Here is a 21,653-nt window from a genome sequence, read left to right as displayed (position 1 = left end):
TTGCCATGCTGGTTTCTCCTAAGGCAGTCAGTAATTCCGAGGGAATGTCATCAATTCCAGGTGCCTTGTTCCTATTTAGGTCACTCACAGCTCTGTCAAACTCTGACCTCAAAATTGGGTCTCCCATTTCATCAGCATCAACAGACTCTTCTTGTTCCAGAACCAAATTATCTACGTCTTTACCTTGATACAACTGTTGGATATGTTCTTGCCATCTTTCTGCTTTGTCTTCTTTCCCTAGAAGTGGCTTTCCACCTGAGCTCTTAATATTCATACACCTAGATTTCCTTTCTCCAAAGGTTTCCTTGATTTTCCTGTATGTAGCATCTACCTTTCCTAGAACCATACAACCTTCGACATCCTTGCACTTCCCCTTCAGCCATTCTCCCTTAGCTACCTTGCACTTTCTATCCACTTGATTCTTTAATCGCCTGTATTCTTTTCTGCCCTCTTCATTTCTAGCATTCTTGTATTTTCGTCGTTCATCAATCAGGTCTAGTATCTCCTGAGTTATCCACTGATTCTTAGTTGATCTGTTCTTCCTTCCTAACATTTCTTCAGCAGACCTACTGACTTCATTTTTCATGACTGTCCACTCTTCCTCTATTGTGTTTCCTTGAGCGTTTTCATTTAGCCCTTGTGCAACATGTTCCTTGAAACAATCCCTCACACTCTTTTCTTTCAACTTGTCTAGATCCCATCTTTTGGTATTCTTTCCTTTCTTCAATTTCTTCAACTTCAGACGGCCTTTCATGACCAACAAGTTGTGGTCAGAGTCCACGTCTGCTCCTGGAAAAGTTTTGCAATCCAACACCTGGTTTCTGAATCTCTGCCTAATCACAATGAAGTCTATTTGATACCTTCCTGTGTCTCCAGGTCTCGTCCACGTATACAGTCGTCGTCTGTGGTGTTTGAACCAAGTATTGGCAAGGACTAAATTATGATCAGTGCAGAATTCAACCAGCCGACTTCCTCTTTCGTTCCCTTGTCCCAATCCGAATTCTTCTACTGTATTACCTTCTATTCCTTGGCCTACCACTAAATTCCAGTCTCCCGTCACAATTAGATTCTCGTCACCTTTTAAATATTGTATAAAATCTTCTATCTCTTCATATATTCTTTCGATTTCCTCATCATTCTCCTATATTCATGAAATATCCCACTGTAGGAGTGAGGTTCGAACCCACTATCTCTCGAAGGCAAGCTTATAACTGCATGTTTCGTAAGGTACATTCACTACTGATTAACATTTTACCTTTGTCATTCCAGCACACCGTATAATACGAACGAATGAGAAGACCACTTACAATGAACCTCACTCCAGCGTCTGGTAATTAGGCCTACATTAGCGGTTGGAACGGGCGTACAACAAACGTCATTTACTGACAATCAGACCCTCAATAATTCTGCTGAAATGCTGTTAATTATACAGGGTGGTCGTAAACAACGTGAACCGGACATATGAGCGTTAGTGGGTTGGTGAAACCGGTTAATAATTTTAAAACAATAATTCGGTATCTTGCGCCGTTGTCATTTTATCACCTGCTGAAGTTAGCCAATGAAATCACTTCGCGGGCGAATTAAAATGAGCATTGCGAGCGTTACTTGTTGCGGAATCCAAACATCACCTCCAAGGTGCTTCTACTACCTTTTCGAGACGAGTCCGTTGTCTTAGTCTGACTGCCGTGTCCCACTTGCTTGACATGATTTTATCAATGAAAGCAATTCATACGTATAGCTTCATCTACAGTAACTCAATCACTCCTAGCAACGATTTCAGGATAATTTTGTCTGAGAATCACCACCTTCTCACTAAATGCTGTCGATCGCAGCTGGGAACTTACTGCGTTACTTTTCCCATATCTCGATTTGACTTCCCTCGCTGTACAGCTGCCCTGAAGGAATACGGTGTCATCCAGCAACGTACAAGATAGCAAATCTTCAGCACGGTCTATCATTACACCCAAGTCGTCATATGAGAAACTGCTAGTAAGATTTCCGGCTAATCGAATTCCATCCTTCCATTTATTTAAATTCAATTATTCATTCATATCAATTATGAATATTGCAAGTTCGTAAGTTCTCCTAACACTTGTTACTACTCTGATCTTCAAAAGGATAGTATTAAATCTAGCAGGCCTAGAGGAATGCGATTAAAGTGAGTATTAAGTGTGTGTTGTGTGCAAACTGTTTACGCACATTACATATCCGGTTAACTCTATGAAATGAAAACATAATTCCTATCACAGTATTCGACGAGGACTTTCCCAGAGTAGTGTGCAGCTCAGCAGGGAACAGGAAAACACTGAAAACATATCTGAAGCGAGGTTGCAGCACAGCACCACGGAGGGGCTAAGCGAGTGGATCCTCGCCCAACCAAAAGGATTCGACAATAGGTATGCGTATATAAATTTGACTTACCCGAATCATGATCTGGGACGGTGGTGGCAGGCCCTGGTCTTCGGGACGGTGATGTCTTGAGGCCTGGAGGGGGTTGTTTAAGCACCGCTAATGGTACCAATCCTTCTGGGGGAGAGTCCACGGAACCCGAGGTTGACATGCGCACCAGGCACCAGTCAGGAGCCGAGCACGTAACATCTAACACCTCAACTTGCTGGCCCTTGTGGACACTGAGCTCCTGGGTGCCAGCTGCAGCCACGTGGTCGGCAATCACCCACGTCATCTCTACCCCAGCCGCCTGCAACAAGTAAATTACGAGGTAATTAGAGCTAAGAATTTTAGGTTCAAGATTTTGGAAAACAAAGTTGCAAAAATTTAGTTTTAATAAGTGCAAAAAATTGCACATTTAAAATGTAACAATTCCTTACAAACTGTACCAAAACCAATAATAGTACATATTAGGACAACATTTCACACATATATTAAAAAAGCTACCTTAAAGCAGTCCCAAAACACAATTTTATTGAAGTCACTCGTCCAGAAACTGTTTTCTTATTTTATTTTTATCAGTGAAGCTGCAACTCCGCTCACTAAGTAAGTACCTGTACGTCAGCAGACATAAGTGGTTAATATTTTGTTTGTAGTTGGTAATTGTTTGTTGCTAAATTCTCAACGTCGGTGTATATGGCTAAGATCAGCTCCAGCTTCCGCTTTCCAGTACCCTCCAGCGAGCGCTTCCTTCCCATCCATTAGTACAGCTCACTGCGCTACCATGCTGAGGACACTGCTCCTCCAATTTTGTAACGGCAGGTGTCAGGAAAGAGTGACAACGCACAATAGAAGTTCATCTTGCAATTACTGTTTAGGTGCTAGCTCTTCGTCCTTTGTCACAGCTGAGGAATAATTTAGTAAAGCATCCAAGAAATCACATGTAGCCTTAAAATGTTTAAACATAAACATTGCAGCCTTCAACCCAGTACAGTACCCCATCTAGCGAGAACTGAGGAAGATGGAAGAGAAAATCCCGTAATTTCAACATAAATGTTGTTCCCTAGCAAGAGCTATTTTGAGAATTTTCTCAATGGAAGACAAATTAATTTGCAATGAATATTTATGCCGAGGTGAGTAGCTCAAGCAGTAGAATACCGGCCTCTTGGGCCCAACTTGGCAAGTTCGATCCTGGCTCAATCCGGTAGTATTTGAAGGTGCTCGAATATGTCGGTCTCGTGTCGACAGATTTACTAGCACGTGAAGATCTCTTGCGGGAAAACATTCCGGCACCTCGGCGTCTCCGAAAACAATAAAAGTATAGTTAGTAGGACGTTAAACCAATAACCAATAACTATGCCTCACAAACTCCATGCAGTTTATCTGCATTACAGATTTTAGATTAGAGTAGGTTTGGGGGTGGCAATAACTAACATGCAAGACGCTTGGTCGGAAAGCTGCAACCAAAACACAGTTAAGATTGTTTATTTCGTGTTTTCCTTGTCAGATAAGTCATTCTGAATATTTTAATACCAAGAAGTTGTAAGGTGTAGCATCTCACTCGATCATTTTTTTATTATTTGAGGCCACAACAGAACGTATGCATTGTTGAAATTTTGCCTCACACTGGCACTGTCTGTTTTGTTCAGAAAGTAAGTCAAAAGCATGGGTTTCTCTTGCTGTCCTTTCAGCGGTGTTATTAAAACGTTCAAATTATACCTGTTCTATCATTTAGGAAAATATATACTGGGTTATCAGCTACTACTTGCCTGATCTGTTTTAATTTTTCTTCGTGCAGAGACTGAAGATATGATTTTCGTACGGTGCTCTCATCTGAAAAAGACTTCCCAGTATATTTCTGCAAGTACGATTTCGTAATTGGGTTGTTAAGCTTCGAAAGTGGAACTCCACACGCCCCAAATGTCTAACGTATTAGAAACAATCAGCTTTTGTTTCTTGAAGTTGAAGGGGCCAGTGCATCGCCAATAAACTGATGTCGCAGTCCACTTTCACTATACTGTAGTTCCTTATTCTTCACCCTATATCCCGCTTGACGCGATTACGTCAATATCACAAACATTGCACCTCAGAACTGACCCATCACTTGCACTGAACTGTTCAACATCATCACGCATTTTCCCAGCGTTCATTTTCTGTTTCCAAATTATGAATACTGGCAACAAAACAGAATGATGAAGAAACCACACACTAGCCAAAGTGTACTTTAGACCAAAAACATTACAACAGTTTAAATTCGTTTCTCAGTCAAAGGGATAAAAGTAGATAAAGCCGCTGACGTTCGGTTTATTTGTTTAATTTTTATTGGAATAAAACGCCCAGAAGGAGCAAAAACATGAGCTGAGAGGTGAGTGCTAAAATGTGTTAACATTGAGTTAAGGTGCAAAAAGGTGCTGGCATTGAGAAAAGGTGCAAAAAGATGCAACCAAAACACAGTTAAGATTGTTTATTTCGTGTTTTCCTTGTCAGGTAAGTCATTCTGAATATTCTAATACCAAAAAAAGGTTTTAGGTGTAGCACCTAAAATTCCTAGCTCTAGTGATAACTCAACCGTTTGTCCAACAGTTATTTTTCTACAGGTTTTTAATGTTATCAGCAGAACAGTTGCAGCAGCAGCTTCATGACAGATCTACCTGTGTGTGAAGTCGTGTTGACTGTACTGGTTAACTATTCCACAGATAGTGGGAATCACATAATAATAGCATACAAAAGGTATTCGAGACACGTTATAGTAGTAACCACATTTCACTTTAACATTATTTGCTTTTAGGTTCCTAAGAGGCTAGGGCCGCTAGGGTGTTGGAATATTGCCGCTCAGGATTTATTTAAAATGCCATAAGATTCACAATCTATGACGTAATTGAGAGGAGACTTCCTATTGAAGAGTACCGGGATATTCAACCATGTTTTTCAATTACATTAATACTTTATAATTACTTGATATAAAAAAAAACAAATAGGAATTAGCAGGAAACATGGAAGTGCTAGATCAAAGCATTATTAATATAACAAACTATTATTCAATACCCCCATCCTTTATTATTCTAGGCCTTTTCCCAACTACTTCGTGTGGATTAGGTCCAGTTTTACGGTCGGATGTTTTTCTGACGCCAACTTTATATGGAGGGATGTATTCATTACCTCGTGTATCTATACTGGTTTGTAATGCGATTATCGTACGTAAATGAAGATTTGTATTAAGGCGAACAGAAATACCCATTCCTCGAGCTAGAAGAATGGACCAAACTGTCAAAAATCCCCGCCAGGCCGGGAATCAAACACGAAGCCCTCTGAACTGTTTAAAAAGAATTTCGTATGGTTAACACTTACAAGTGAGTGAAATGAAAGACTCTTAATAAGGGACAATTAACAAAAATAAGTGGCATTTTTGAGATACCTTAACAATTACTGTATATTTTTATATTTTTATTGGGTGCTTTTCTCCTTTGCAGTAATTGCATGTTTAAATTTCCTTTCTAGAATTGTTTAAACAGGATTCTATCCATACATCAGCATATTCTAAGGTGATTTCATAGATTAATTCACTTAACTGAACAATTCTGCACTACGAGAACATCTCGTTAAGGGGCTAGCTTGCATTTCGGGTGATGACTTCACGATTTCTAGCGGGAAACGTGGGTTTTCATTCTTCTATTAACACCAAGAGGCTAGTGTCGAAATAGCGATGTGCAGCCTGTACGACATGAGAGAATATGAAACGAACAAGAGGGATGGATGACGGATAGTCTTCACTTGTCACCAGCAACGAGTGTGGTGGCAAATATTGTCAGCGAGTGGCTTACCAAATGGATCTTTAGTGAAATAGGAGAATCTTTATGCTGCGGGCATTAGGTCATGTTCCACTGACAATGGCTCGCTCCTTATGTTTATGGACAACTGAGTCGGCAAAATGGTGATCTACGCAGGTCGAGTGCATCCACTTCTATGCGTTTTTAAACAATAGATAGCAGATCGGTAAGGTCATCGAGATCTGGAAATGGATCCACGGTTCAAATACTGCTTTATGCAGATATTATTAAAGTTCACAGCTTCGTTGTATCAATGTACGGCAGAGTATCTCCTGTGAGACAACACCAGATTGTTATGTTAAGCATGTATTCTGCCTTAACTCCACAGCTATACAAAATTGCACAACAAAAACTTATTCATTCGCTCGTGCAGTGGGAGCGAACATAATTAGTTTTATTAATCTACAATCGAGACGTATTCCAATTACCAATACGTTGATATGTTGTTAATACATGCAGATACATGAAAGAAGTCATTACAGCTGTAATGCCTGTATCATATGCAATTCCCTGAGAGACAGCCAATACGTTCTGGAGCCTTAGACGGTGTTTATGCTCAACTGGGGGTACTTGGAACGAAACCTCTTACCAGAGTTACGCCTATGACATCTGATCATAATGAAGGGGTTTTTCTAGACGCTGTTCGGAATGTTCCTTATCCTGGAGCACAGGCACTACTGCAACAGATCAACGTCAGTCGGTCATCTGCTTCATAGTACATAACAATAAATTTCATCCATACCATCTCCAATTACGTCAACAGCTTAACAGTCTGACTTCGATGCTTGAGGAATATTTTGTCAATGGTATTACATAAAATAGGCAGTGGCGAGCCTTTTTATCAATAGTCCTTTTCCTTGGATGAATAACGATTCCGCGAAAACCACTTCATGAAACATCCAATACAAACGGACATTTTCAGAGAGAGAGAAAAATATACCCTTTGGAAATGAAAAGGCATGTGCCCATACCATATCTACAGTAAAAATGGTACTGCCTAGAATTTGAGCCTGCCTCTGCATAGCCTAGTTTCTTAGCCACAGAGGTGCGAACTTTTACTGCCTTAGCTAGGACGCGGTCTAGCTGTCAGAAGCTTCATGTACGCTTCCTGCTCTAACGTGTTATTCGTAGCTGTGATCGTTCCATGGAGTTCTTACCACTGAATTACCAATGGCGCTAACGATTTTGTCTGTACTGTCGAGCTTAAACCCAAACACGTCGTAGTAGTAATACTGTACAGCAACAGTGACCGGTATTTTCAGGTTGTCTATAAACTGCGGATTGCATACATCTAAATTAGAAACGACCTGATTCTGTATAGTTACTATAGCTACTTTTAACTCGGCACAGCGCTATGTGAGGCTCAACGAGAGGACATACTTTACGCTGAAGTGTTTGAAGGAATTACAGTAGAACCTCGATATCTCGAATCACCTCGGGAGCTAAATTTTATTTCGAGATATAGAGAATGCAGTTCTTGAGCATGTATAGCACCCATAATTGAATCAGATGTATCTGCGGGCTGATACAGAATACATTACTTTTAACGTTATTTAAAAATATACAAACTCTATTCACTTTAATTATAACTCTTGTTATAGTAACTTTTTAGAAGACAGGATACAGTACAAGCAGTAGTGAAAGAAGAAACGTACCTCTGTTAACACCTTTGGAAAAAATCCTTTAGTCCCTTCTGTTTGTTACTGTTAACCTTTCCTCCCTTCACGTTGAAACTTCTATTCAATACCACGCAGCCGAGATTCATAAATGGAGCTTGTCATCCACGACTTCGGGGGTTGCTTTCGTACGTGACCGGTAATTCACACCCGAGAAACAGCGAGGCTTCGCCGATTTTCCGATCACTACAAGTTTTAGTTTTTCGGTTCCCGTCAAACTAGCTCCCAGCATCACTGTAACTCTTTTTTTTACTTGTTGACTGTTCCTCATAAACCACAAATGCCGTATTGCACAGTTAATTGTGACAGAGTATATTTCTGCTTCAAGGGAGGAAATGTTTGCTTCGAGAAATGGAGAAGTTCGTGTAACCGAATTTCAGGTAATGCGGGAAGCTTCCAATTCGAAAAACATGTGTATACAGTTAAAGCAAAGCCATCCCCGTACCGGACATGAACGTCCTTGGAGAAGGAGAAGGTAACCATATCACGAGGTAGGATAGAGCGGTTAGCTCTAAGCCCGACAGTCTTTGTCCCCAAGAATTAACCTGGAACTCATCTCTGCTGAGGCTAAGTGAGACCCAGGGCCATGTGCTTCTCCAGAAATGGAAATCTTGCTCCTAAATTTTAGACTTCGTGGTTGAGAATCAAACCTATATCCTTGTGGGTGGATCGAGCACGTCTTTACCACCTCAGCCAGGCATTCCTATTTGTTATACAGTACTAGCCTGCATTTCCAAAGCGACTTCAACGAATGTGATTTCAGAAACTTAAAAATGTCCACGTGATCGGACTAACATATGTTAACAGCGTTCATTGCTTCAACTCTTAATTCGTAACTTCGGAAGAATAGTAAGTCTTCACATCCTTACAAACACAATTTTGTTGTTTTGTCAATGACATTTCAATTTTCACTGGAACAAATGAACTGAAAAGTGGTCTTATAACACACCGAATCCAGTTCATACGCACAAAGCGCTAAGGTAGCGATTGTACTGTACCATTAATTTAGTACAGCGTTGATATTTGTTTGGCGTTAAAATGGAAAACCATGGATAACAATCGTCAAAGGTGCCTGGCATTGGGAATAAATCTAAAATCTCCCGAATCTAAACTTACAGGTACATGACTTGATTAGTTATTCACCTCGCCTACCGAGCGAGTTGGCTAAGCGGTTTAGGTCAAGTAGCTGTGAGCTTGCATTCGGGACAGTAGAAATAAATAAATAAATAAATAAATAAATAAATAAATAAATAAATAAATAAATAAATAAATAAATAAATAAATAAATAAATAAATAAATAAATCTCATAAACATCACTGTTAACATTTAACGGGCAATCCAAATTTCCACAAATAGGCGCTACCCGTAACAATAAACCATTCGCAGGATCACAACCCAAAATCGACGAACAGGGGTAGAAATAACTAGGAACTGAGAAATGGACAGTGATTGAGCACGGTACCACCTTCTTCATAACAAACAGGTTAAAAGTGCTGACTGTTATCAGTGTTTCTAAATATGCCACAAGTTAACCCTGACTACGTCAATCCGCATGAGTGAATAAAGAACTAACTTCGTTCAACAACAGATTCACAACAAAAGTGGAAGAAAAAATGTACATAGAATGAAGGGAAAGTAAGATATTTCAGAGTTACAAATTATGAGACATTCTCTGAAGTAGCTACCGAACGAAGTGGCCTGCGGTACGGACCGTGTTGCTGTAAGTTTTCACTTGGGAGATGGTGGGTTCAAACTCCACGTTCGGCAGCCATGAAGACTTTTCTGTGGTTTCGTGTTTTCGCACCCGGTAAATGTGGGAGCTGTACTTAAATCAATCCCTTTCGCATCCCAGTGTCACCGAAAACCTGCATGCATGTGTTAGTAAGACGTTAAAAAACCAACAAAGGAGTTGGGTGAAACATACAAACAACGAGTAACATTACATAACACGAGAATTTGGAAAAGTCGGCAACATTCTTCCACAGAGCAAACACCAGGATGTCACCATGTTTGATTGTCCGATTTTAAGCGGTTGTATCTCCCTCCACGAAGTGGATTAATTTCAGATTTGGAACATACAAGGAAGTACTTTTTTTTGCTACTTCTTTAACGTCTCTCTAAAACATCGAGGGTTTTCGGCGACGGAAGGATGGGAAAGGGCTAAAAACTGGAAGAGTAGTGGCTGTGGCCTTAGTTAAGGTACAGCCCCAGCATTTGTCTGGTGTGAAAATGGGGAACCATGAGAAACAAATTTCAGGGCTACTGAAAGTGGAGTTCGAACCCACAACATCCCGAATGTAAGCTTACAGCTACGTGACCGAAATAGCATAGCCAGTCGCTCGGGCTACAAAATGTTCATAGTCGATAAATAAAAAACTGTTGCCTCTATATTATCTTCTTCCTCGTTGGCAGGAAATTGTTGCTTCACACCTTCTCATTTACATCATCACTGTCAAACTATGTCTGTTCAAGTAAGTAATCATTGCATACTTCTGGTTTTAAAAATTCATGTGTCCCATGTTCCGCGGATTATTATTATTATTATTATTATTATTATTATTATTATTATTATTATTATTATTATTATTATTATTATTATTATTATTATTCAAAACGAAAGCCTCCGTGGCTCAGGCGGCAGCGCGTTGGGCCCTCACCGCTGGGCTCCGTGGTTCAAATCTCGGTCACTCCATATGAGACTTGTGCTGGACAAAGCGGAGGCGGGCGAGGTTTTTCTCAGGGTAATCCGGTTTTCCCTGTCATCTTTCATTCCAGTAACACTCTCCACTATCACTTCATTTCATCTGTCAGTCATTAATCACTGCCCCAGAGGAGTGCGACAGGCTTCGGCAGCCGGCACAATTCCTAACCTCGCCGCAAGATAGGGGCTTCATTCATTCCATCCCTGACCCGGTCACTGACTGGAAAACATGTTGTAGGTTTTCATTCAGAACAAACAGTGTTGGACTATTGTTTATCTGGAAGTCAATTTTTTGTGATATTTGTACTGCTATATTTGAATCCATACAATAATAATAATAATGATAATAATAATAATAATAATAATAATAATAATAATAAGTTGAAGAAAAAAGAAGAACTTGCAATAGTATTTTGAGAATAATAATTATGACAGAAAATAATAATAATAATAATAATAATAATAATAATAATAATAATAATAATAATAATAATTGTTTTCTTCCCACTAACTACTTTTTAACGGTTTTCGGAGACGCCGAGGTGCCGGAATTTAGTCCCGCAGGAGTTCTTTTACGTGTCAGTAAATCAACCGACACGAGGCTGACGTATTTGAGCAACTTCTAATACCACCAGACGGTGCCAGGATAGAACCTGCCAATTTGGGGTCAGAAGGCCAGCGCGTCAGCCCGGCTGAATCCATTCATTTACTTTAGATTCAGATTTACAAGTTTCAAAATATGCGAAATATGCACCAACCAATGTGCGGGTAAAATGCTAACAAACCCTTATATTTCAGGGTCTGCAGACGAAGGCTGAATAGTATCAACTTAGGGGGTTAGCAGCCGATTGGCCTGAATTCAATTACTGCTCTATCACAAAATGACAATCCTGATATGAGGATTCGAATGGTATGAGAACAACTACGAACAGGAGAGCGGTTTACCCTCATCCTCGGCTGTCCATCAGAAGAAGTCCGTATGGTAGTTAATAAACACAATTCAGGGCTAGTTAAATAAAAATGCACACTCCAGTACAGACACTACAGCCACGCAAGTAATAAGAGCAACTTTGCACGAAGCAAGGTCACGATAAATTTAACGACCATATACTATGCCCCCAAGAGGAACATAAAGTATTTACAACAAACGATTAATTGTATGCTGATATTCAAACATATGGAATAATTGTACCACGATTATTCTTATATAACTTTGATTTAATTTACAAAAATGTTTATCCTTAGTTCTTTATACAGGTATTTTAATTAATGATACGATATTAACAATATCTACGCTCGATTCTCCCATTTATACATTAACCTTGTATTGAACGTGCCAAGTTATATTAATAACATTTTCAATCAAATAAATGAACTAGGTACACATATGGTAATGTCGACAGTGGCAATGGCAAAATACAATAAAAATGTTCGACAATTCTCAACTGCTCTCAGTAACATCTTCATATATATATATATATATATATATAGAGAGAGAGAGAGAGAGAGAGAGAGAGAGAGAGAGAAATAAATTCGAGGCAATTCTTTGCTTCGCAATAACGGAATGGATGAACCAGTCAGAATATTAACTTCTTGTAATCTAAGCTTGATGGTTTATTTATCCCGTGCTATTTATACGAAGCAATACTAGAATTTTCAAGTCCGACTCATTGGGTAAATCGTCAGCGTTGAGGCCTTAGTTTCAGCAGTTGCAAGATTCGATTCCCGGCCGCGTCCGGGATTTTAGTCGCGACAGATTAATTCCTCTGGCTCGGGGACTGGGTGTTTGCACAACACTCTGCTCTTCATATTCAAATAACATACCACACTACCAACCATCACAGAAACATGCAATAATAGTGATTATATCCCTCCACATAGGGTTGGCGTCAGGAAGGTCATCCAGCCGTAAAATATGGACAAGTCCACATGTGCGACACAGTCGCACCCACGATCCCACGGGTGTGAGAAAAGAGGCATAAGAAGAACAACACTAGCATTTTCAACTTATTCCTTACAACCTTAATTTCGGCTCGAGTTTCTAGCGTCAAATCAGAATCTCCAATAGTAAAGAAAATAAGTAACTGGAAGAACATGCAGCAACCGATTACATTCAAGCTAACAATAACTACAAGTATTAATTTATGGCTGTACGTATAATAGGCCTATATGCTTTACTGCTATCCTTTAAGCATTAAGACGTAGTACAGTATAGTACGCGGCTTCGTTATTTTCTTAGCGTGTTCCTCAACATTTTTTACTTCCGGTTTAATATGTCACTCCATCAGCAGAAACCGACATTGTGTTAGAACAATTCAGCGGCTTTGCTTCAACATAACATTTCATTTTCAATGTACCGCAGCCGCTTGGATTGTTAAGGGCTGTATGCAGAAAATACGGCACGCTCACCAGCGGCAGTTACGTACGCACCTCGTTGCTCAAGGTTGCGGGATTGATTCTCAGCCTAGTTAGAGGGCATTTAAAGGTGTTCTATGGGAGAGATTTGTTAACAGGTTTACTGAATTAACGAACGTCTTTTGAAGGTAATATTTCGCCAATCTGGCTTCTCTTAACATCATCAGCAGATGATGATGCAACGTCAAACACGTAGCATTATTACTTGCCTTCAAGATGGGCTGAAAAACTTATGATCCAATGTTCTACAGATTTAAGAATATTTGGTATGTCAGTTTTACTACCTTTAAGAGTATGAAACTATTATCCTATTACGAAACTGACTGACATTGAGTTACGCAGATATGTATGTAATAATTGTTATTTGAAGGAAGAAACACCGAGGTCATCAGCACTTTATATGTATGGTATATGCGGGCTACATCACCTGAAAATACCACCGCAAACATTACCGAAACATGTACGTGATGCGCTGTTTTCACACAATGGAGGTAGACCCACATGCATGCATTGCCTCACAAGTGTAGCCCATGCAGTGATTCTAACATTGTATGTATTGTCTACCCCATAGTCCCGTTTTCTGAAAGAAACACCCCTCCCCCCAACACACACACACACACACACACACACACACACACACACACACACACACACACACACACACACACACACACACACACACACACACACACACACACACACACACACACACACACACACACACACACACACACACACACACACACACACACACACACACAAAGGCAATAACAGAGGCGATTAGAATTACAACGGATTTTGTTCAGGGTCCTAATGCAATTAGTTCATAACATCTCGTCATTTCCAACTGGGAGTGCTGTCTGCTCCAGCTGACCGGCCACTACTAAGGCATGTGTGCCTCCCTCGGCCGTACAAGTGCGCACATTTAATATTTATGCTTTGTGTCCTGTAATACGAATTACATTGAGACTTCCTATTCAGTACTTAATGATATTGCACAGAAGGAAGTCGTTTACGATTGGTTAGAGACGATGGTATTTACAAATAAAGAAAAAGCCGACATGATCAATCAATCACGCAATCACTCACTACTGATCTGCATTTAGGGCAGTCGCCCAGGTGGCATATTCCCTATCTGGTGTTTTCCTAGCCTTTTCTTAAATTATTGCAAAGGAATTGGAAACTTATTGAACATTTCCCTTGGTAAGTTATTCCAATCCCTAACTTCCTTTCCTATAAACGAATATTTGCCCCAAATTGTCCTCTTGAATTACAACTTTATCTTCATATTACGATCTTTCTTACTTTTAAATACACCACTCAAACTTATTCGTCTACTGATATCCTTCCACGCTATCTCTCCGCTGACAGCTCGGAACATACTACTTAGTCGAGCAGCTCGTCTCCTTTCTCCTAAGTCTTCGCAGCCCAAACTTCGCAACATTTTTGTAACACTACTCTTTTGTCGGAAATCATACAGAACAAATCGAGCTGCTTTTCTTTGGATTTTTTCCAGATCTTGAATCAAGTAATCCTGGTGAGGGTCACATACATAGGAACCATACTCTAGTTGGGGTCTTACCACAGACTCATATGCCGTCTCCTTTACATCCTTACTACAATCCCTACATAACCTCATAACCATGTGCAAAAATCTGTACCCTTTATTTACAGTCATATTTATTTGATTACCCCAATTAAGATTTTTCCTTATATTAATACCTAGGTATTTACAATGATCCCCAAAAGGAACTTTCACTCCATCAACGCAGTAATTAAAACTGAGAGGACTTTTTCTATTTGTGAAACTCACAACCTGACTTTTAACCCCATTTGTCATCATACCATTGACTACTGTCCATCCCACAACATTATCGAGGTCATTTTGCAGTTGCTCAATCTTATAACTTATTTATTACTCTTATCCTCGTGTATGGTGAATGTAGAAAGAATGCAGTCATTTAGTGCAATGTGTACGCTGAGAATTATCCTAATAGACGTCACCCAACTCGACTCCTGATTGCAAATCATTTTAATCAAAGACGTAAAACTGGAAGCGTAACATATCAAAAGCATTCCCGAAACAAAGGAGTGACTGGAGATGAGATGAAATTAATTTTACAGCGGCTGTTGCTGTAAATTCCCACATTAGCTGCCGGGTTATCGCGAGGGGAAGTAGCATTTGTCACGCAAGAGCACTACGTATGATACATCGTCATATGTCCCATCCGTAACATGTCTCCCCATCATGAGCTACACTGAAACGATTTACAAAACCGTGTACATTTTTGTGGATAGGTAAAATACTTGATAGATCAGATATGTCATGTATCTTGTTTACGGACGAAGCACGTTTACAAATCATGGCGTAAAGAAACTTAGAAACATGCTATTGGTCAGTACACAATATTGGGGCCGATGACTTTCGATGTTAGGTCCCTTTAAACAACAAGCATCATCATCATCATCATCATCATCACCAGTACACAATACCCCACTGTCGGCAGCCCTTAAGATGGTTTTCCGTGGTTTCCCATTTTCACACCAGGCAAAAGCCGCTTCCTTCCCGTTCCCAGCCCATTCCTATCTCATCGTCGCCATAAGACCTATCTGTGTCGGTGTGACGTAACCAAGTGAAACGTCAACGTCCACAGAGTGTAAATGTGTGGTGCGGAATATCGGGGCACTCGCCTCATAGGACTATGTTTTATAGACGTGCCACTGAATACCAATAATTATGTCACCTTCCTAACACAGTAACTTCAACCGATGTTAGAAATCATTCCGTTGTAGACGAGAAGGAACATGTGTTATCAGCAACAGCCCCCCTTATAGTGCGAGAAGTAGTACGCTTGTCTTGAACTAACGTTTCTCGATTGCTAGAGTGGGTTTCCCTGATTTGACACACCTAGATTTTTTCTGCGGAGAAAGCTAAAAGACGTGTGCAAGGAAGACAGGTAACGCTGTACTGGAGCACCCTGTACGGCCATTTCTTCTGAAATGTTACGTGAAGTGCAGCGATCTTTTTGTGAATGACTGGAAGCATGTATTGAAGTGCAGCGGTCATTTTGTGAATGACTGGAAGCATGTATTGTGGCTAATGGCCATCATTTTCAACACAACTGACAAACGTACCCATAAGGGCGACGCTGGCGCACATACTCACGTAAAGGCCGCTCAACTGGAGCAGACAACACTCCCAGACGGATTTCATTATATTTCACGACCTAATCGCCCCAGGGCCCTGCAACACTAGTCATTGTGAATGTAATCGTCTCTTCTTTCATTCCCTTCGTGTTAATAAGTTGGTTCCATAAAAAATCTTAGAGCTCGATAACCACTTCCCGAGCGTTGTTGGAAAAGCTGCATCTGCTACATTTGTGAACCCCTGCATTTACTTCCATTCTGTAAAAACAGCGCACCTACTGCACAACTCGTTTCGAAAATATCGGCGGTGGTAGCTTTAGGTGTTTCACCCGGTATGTACGCATGTACTCTATATATGAAACCATTTCAATCATATTCCTAGATTTCTACACACGTTTTGTATCGTTATTACATGGTATACCCAGCCTTCTTGAAGACTTGGACTTGCCGGGAATCAAACCTGGTATCTCGGGGTACACCTACCTGCGGGACTAGCATTTATTGGCGGTACTATTGTTAATCCTAACATTATCACTTGTGGATTTTTATCAGTCTGACCTTTCTATGAAGTTAAGCAGAGTATTCCTCTCATCATCATGAGAATAGGGTCAATTTCCCTACACCTGCCGTTCGAAACGCGTGAATATGCTTCTAGAACGCACAACCCCTAGAAACTATGGAACATAATAGAAACATATTATCATGGTGGAGAACGTACATATGAATTTCTTATTCCTATTAAGAGTGTCTTACGGGATCCAGACCCTGGCCATAGAAAAGGAAACCAACGCGCATTACTCACGACAAGAAATATTGTATACAGGCAATTCCGTAAAAATAAAATTATCGCTTGTAACATTCTAATTTTTTTCTATTCTGTTGCTGTTTAAAAATAAATGTATCACATGTATTATTACGTTTATCCTAAAATTATCCCTTGTAACTTTCTCGTTTTTTCTCTTAAGTGTTGATGATTATAAATTATAAATAAATGTATCACGTTTATCCTAAATTCCTGTGAGATATATTTTGGCACCTAGTACTTTTTAAAAGGTAATCCGAGTATGTTGATGTTATTGTATTGGCGTTAAACAACTTAAAGGACGTCCCTGTGATTCAAACTTACGCACGCACACCACAGAGAGAAAAAAGACGAACAGCAGAAGTGACAGCTACCAGCAGTGCTATCTACTGGAACCTTCAGCAAACTAATAGTTCCTCCTCTTGCTACTAGCCAGCGCTACTGACTAGGATCCGTGCACTTCGTCCGCGATGTCTTGGTACTCAGTCCAATCGGCAAGGAGAAGGGAAACTAAATGAAAGGACAATGAAGACTCGGAAACTGTAGGCATGCGGTTTATCGCAGATGGCAATCTTGTAATAATTAGGCACGGGACTGAATTCGCACCATGGGGACGATGCTTCATTTTGAAAATGCATGTGCATAGATCGCGGCCGCCTCAGTGATAAGCCAGCGATGTTACCCATCAGTTATTGAAGAACGCATTAGATTTCGTTTTCCGGTAGGCGCTTTTATTTACAAGACATCTGCTCGTAAGTTGCAGCTAACACAGCACCACTTCTACTTATCAATGAATGAATGAATGAATGAATGACTCATCTGCATTTAGGGCACGTGACAGATTCCCTATCTATTATTTTCCTAGCTCTTCCTTAAACATTTTCAACATTCTTTAGAATTTATCGAATATTTCCCTTGATAATTTATTCCAATCCCTTACGCCTCGTCCTACGAATGAAAATTTGATCCATTTCGTCCTACTGAATTCCAAGCTTATCTTCATACTATGATATATCCTACCTTTAAAAACTCCACTCACTCAAGCTTATTCGTCTACGTATTTCATTCCATGCGAACTCTCCACCGACAGCTCGAAACATACCACATAGTCGAGCATCTCTTCTCCTTACTCCAAGTCTTCCCAGCCCAAAGTTCGCAACATTTTCTTAACACTACTCCTTTGTCGTAAATCACACAGAACAAACCGTGCTGCATTCCTCTGACTTTTTTTCCATTTCTCATATCAAATAGTCCAGGTGAGAGTCCCATACACTAGAGCCATACTCTAACAGAGGTCTTACCAGAGACTTACACGTCCTCTCCTTTACGTCATTACTACAACCCCTAAATACTCTCATAACCATGTGAAGAGATCTGTAACCTTACTTAACAACCTCGTTAATATGATTTCCCCAATGAAGATCATTCCATATATTAACACCAAGGCCTTTACAGTGTTCCCCATGAGATAATATCACTCCATCAACACAATAATTAAAAAAGAGAGGACTTTTCCTCTTGGTGATACTTACAACTTGACTTTTCATCCTACTTACATTCAAACCATTGTCTGCTGTCCATCTCACTACATTGTTTAAGTCCCCCTGCAGTCACTCACAACCCTGCAACTCATTAACTACTCTATACAGTATAACATCATCCGCACATAGCCTTAACTGTCATTCCAGATCTCTACTCATTATTTATATATATATAAGAAAACAAAGGCCCAACATTACTGCCCTGTGGAAGACCTCCCCCCACTGTCTTAATCATTACGGATCAGATAATGCTTCACGTACCCTAATTCTCTGTGTTCTATTTTGTAGAAATGTAGCCACCCATTCAACCACTCTTTTGTCTAGTCCAACAGCCCTCATTTTCTTCAGTAATGTCCCATGATTTCTTTTTCTTTCTAATCCGTTTACCCTCCAGGGTTGGTTTTTTCCTCGGACTCAGTGAGGGATCCCCCTCTGCAGCCTGAAGGGCAATGTCCTCGAGCGTGATGTTTTGGGTCGGTGGTACAGAAGGGGAGGAAGACCAGTACCTTGCCCAGGTTGCCTCACCAGCTATGAGAATAGGGGCCTTGTGGGGGGGGGGGAGGCAAGATTGGAAGGGACAGACAAGGAAGAGGGAGAGAAGCGCTCGTGGCCTTAGGTTAGGTACCAACCCGGCATTTGCCTGGAGAAGAAGTGGGAAACAACGGAAAAACACTTCGAGGATATCTGAGGGGGAATCGAACCCCTCTCTACTCAGTTCACCTCCCTAGGCTGAGTGGACACCGTTCCGGCCCTCGAACCCGGGCTTCCGGGGGTTGTGCACCACAGAGGCGGACCTTCCATGATCTACCCTATCAAAAGCCTTGGAGAGGTCAATACCGATATACTCCATTTGTCCTCTTGAATCTAAAATATCTGCTGTATCTTGCTGGAAGCCAACTAATTGAGTTTCAGAGGAATAATCTTTCCTAAACCCAAACTGTCTATCAAACCAATTAGTCTAATATGATCAGAAATAGTGGTTTTCCAGAGCTTACAAACAATAAATGTAAAGCTGTTTGGCATATAATTATCCGCTTTATGTTCGTCTCCCTTCCCCTTGTACACTGGAGTTACTATTGCAACTCTCCATTCATATGGTCTAGCTCTTTCACGCAAACAGTATTCAAATAAGTATTTCAGATATGGCACTATATCCCAGAAATCTTATCAATCACAGCTGCTTTTCTAGCTTTCAACTTTTGCATCTTGTTATAAATGTCTATATTATCAAACATAACTTTCAGTATTCCGCCAGCATTAGTGGCCTCCTCTATCAGTACATTATATTGCTGACTGAATATTTCTGCCTTCTGGAAGTCCTCGCATTTACGCTCGCCTTGTTCATTAATGATTACTGGAATGTCCTTCCTGGAACCTCTTACTGTTTTAAAGTTTACATATCCTTCCATTGCTCCCTAAAATTCGTATGGCTGCCAATTATGTTTGCCATAATATTTACCGTAGCTCATATTTTCCCTGAATTAAATTTCCTAGTTAATTCCTTCAATCTCTCCTTACTCCCGCAACCATTCCTAACTCTATTTCTTTCTAATCTGCACTTCCTTCTTAATCTCTTTACTTCCCTGTTCTAATATAAAGGGTCCTCACTATTCCGTAGTACTTTCAAAAGGTACATATTTGTTTTCACACTCAACAACTGCTTTAAACCCACCCGACAGGCTGTTTACTTTTTATGTATCAATTTCCATTGATCATGATCGCTTTCTAAAATTTTCCCCATTTCCCTCTTATCAGCCATATGGAATTGCCTAATAATCCTAAGTTTGCGACATTCCTTTGTAACACATTCATTTTTAACCCTGAGAAAGACAGCTTCATGGTCACTTATGCTATCTATCACTTCAGTTTACCTATAGAGTTCATCGGGTTTTATCGGCACCACGTCTAGAATTACTTTTCTCTCTAGTTGGTTCCATCACTTTCTGATTCAGCTGTCCTTCCCATAATAACTTCTTCACCATTTGTTGGTAATGCTTTATGTCGTTCGCTTTCCCTTGCCAGTTAACATTTGGCAGGTTCAGATCACCCGCTGCAATAACGTTCCTTTCTGTGTCGTTTCCCACATAGCTGATTATCTCATCAAATAATTTTGAATCCGTGTCAGCACCAAGCTTTGCCAGATCTGTACACCCAGGAAACGTCAAGTTGCCTATTGTGTTTACAGATGAGTCTTACACCCAGAATTTCATGTTCCTCATCCTTAACTTTTTCGTAGGAACGGTACTTTTGTTTTAGCTGACGTTTGAATCGGTAGTCTTACGTTCAAAACTGGCTCTGTGCTGTAATTGAAATTAAAGACTCACTACTGTACAGTGGTCAAGATATGCCGAATTAGAAAAGCAAGGAGGGGGTTCGACCAATGAAAATAAATATAGGAACAGGTAATTTCATCTGCGAGTAAGTAGTAGTTTTGTGTCACGGTATTACGACATACTGGTCAACCCCACGGAACTTTATTATTATTATTATTATTATTATTATTATTATTATTATTATTATTATTATTATTTCACGTCCCATTAAGAACTTTTACGGTTTCGAAAGACGCAAGATGCCGGAATTCTGTCCTACAGCAGTTTTTTTACGTGCCAATAAATCTAAAGGTACGGGGCTGACGTATTTGAGCATCTTCAAAATACCACCGGACTAAGCCGCGAACGATGTCCTGAACTTGGATTCAGAAGACCAGTGCTTCCACAGTCTTCAGCCGGCTACTTAGTGTTTCTGAAGTCAGTCTGATAATCTGTCTAGTTACGGGGTCTCAATTCGATTTGTGGAGAACTAACGTTTGTGCACGACAAGGACTTTATGTAAGGAATATACTTATTATTTAGCACATCCTGATTTTCTTTTTAGTATTAAACTTCCAGTAGGCTCTCAACACGCTATACTCACAAGTGAAGAAATAATAACGGTAGAAAAATACAATGTATATTGCCTATTCGCCTGTGTACATTCTCCACTTTAGTTTGTGAAACTCTTGTGAATGGATATATATCATAATAGATTTATAATCAACGTAATAATAAATCCCTACCACTTTCCTCTCACGAGGGAAGCACCCCGGCTTGAACGGCTAAAACCGACAGAAAGTGGGATTAAAGTATACAGTTGTACCTACAGTATGCGCACTT

The 21,653-nt window shown here is 40.2% G+C and overlaps 1 protein-coding gene across 1 annotated transcript in view; it reads right to left on the bottom strand.

Moving 5' to 3' along the window:
- Window positions 1-21,653, bottom strand: part of trio (trio Rho guanine nucleotide exchange factor) — a 1,596,874-nt gene that overhangs the window by 386,150 nt on the left and 1,189,071 nt on the right. The window contains exon 32 of the mRNA XM_067140202.2: window positions 2,422-2,698. Within this exon, the coding sequence (XP_066996303.2) occupies window positions 2,422-2,698 (277 nt within the window). The remainder of the gene's footprint in view (window positions 1-2,421; window positions 2,699-21,653) is intronic.

The sequence above is a fragment of the Anabrus simplex genome, chromosome 2 (genome assembly GCF_040414725.1).
Source record: "Anabrus simplex isolate iqAnaSimp1 chromosome 2, ASM4041472v1, whole genome shotgun sequence".
In the NCBI taxonomy this organism is placed as follows: Eukaryota; Metazoa; Arthropoda; class Insecta; order Orthoptera; family Tettigoniidae; genus Anabrus; species Anabrus simplex.
This window is presented reverse-complemented; position numbering and strand designations above follow the sequence as displayed.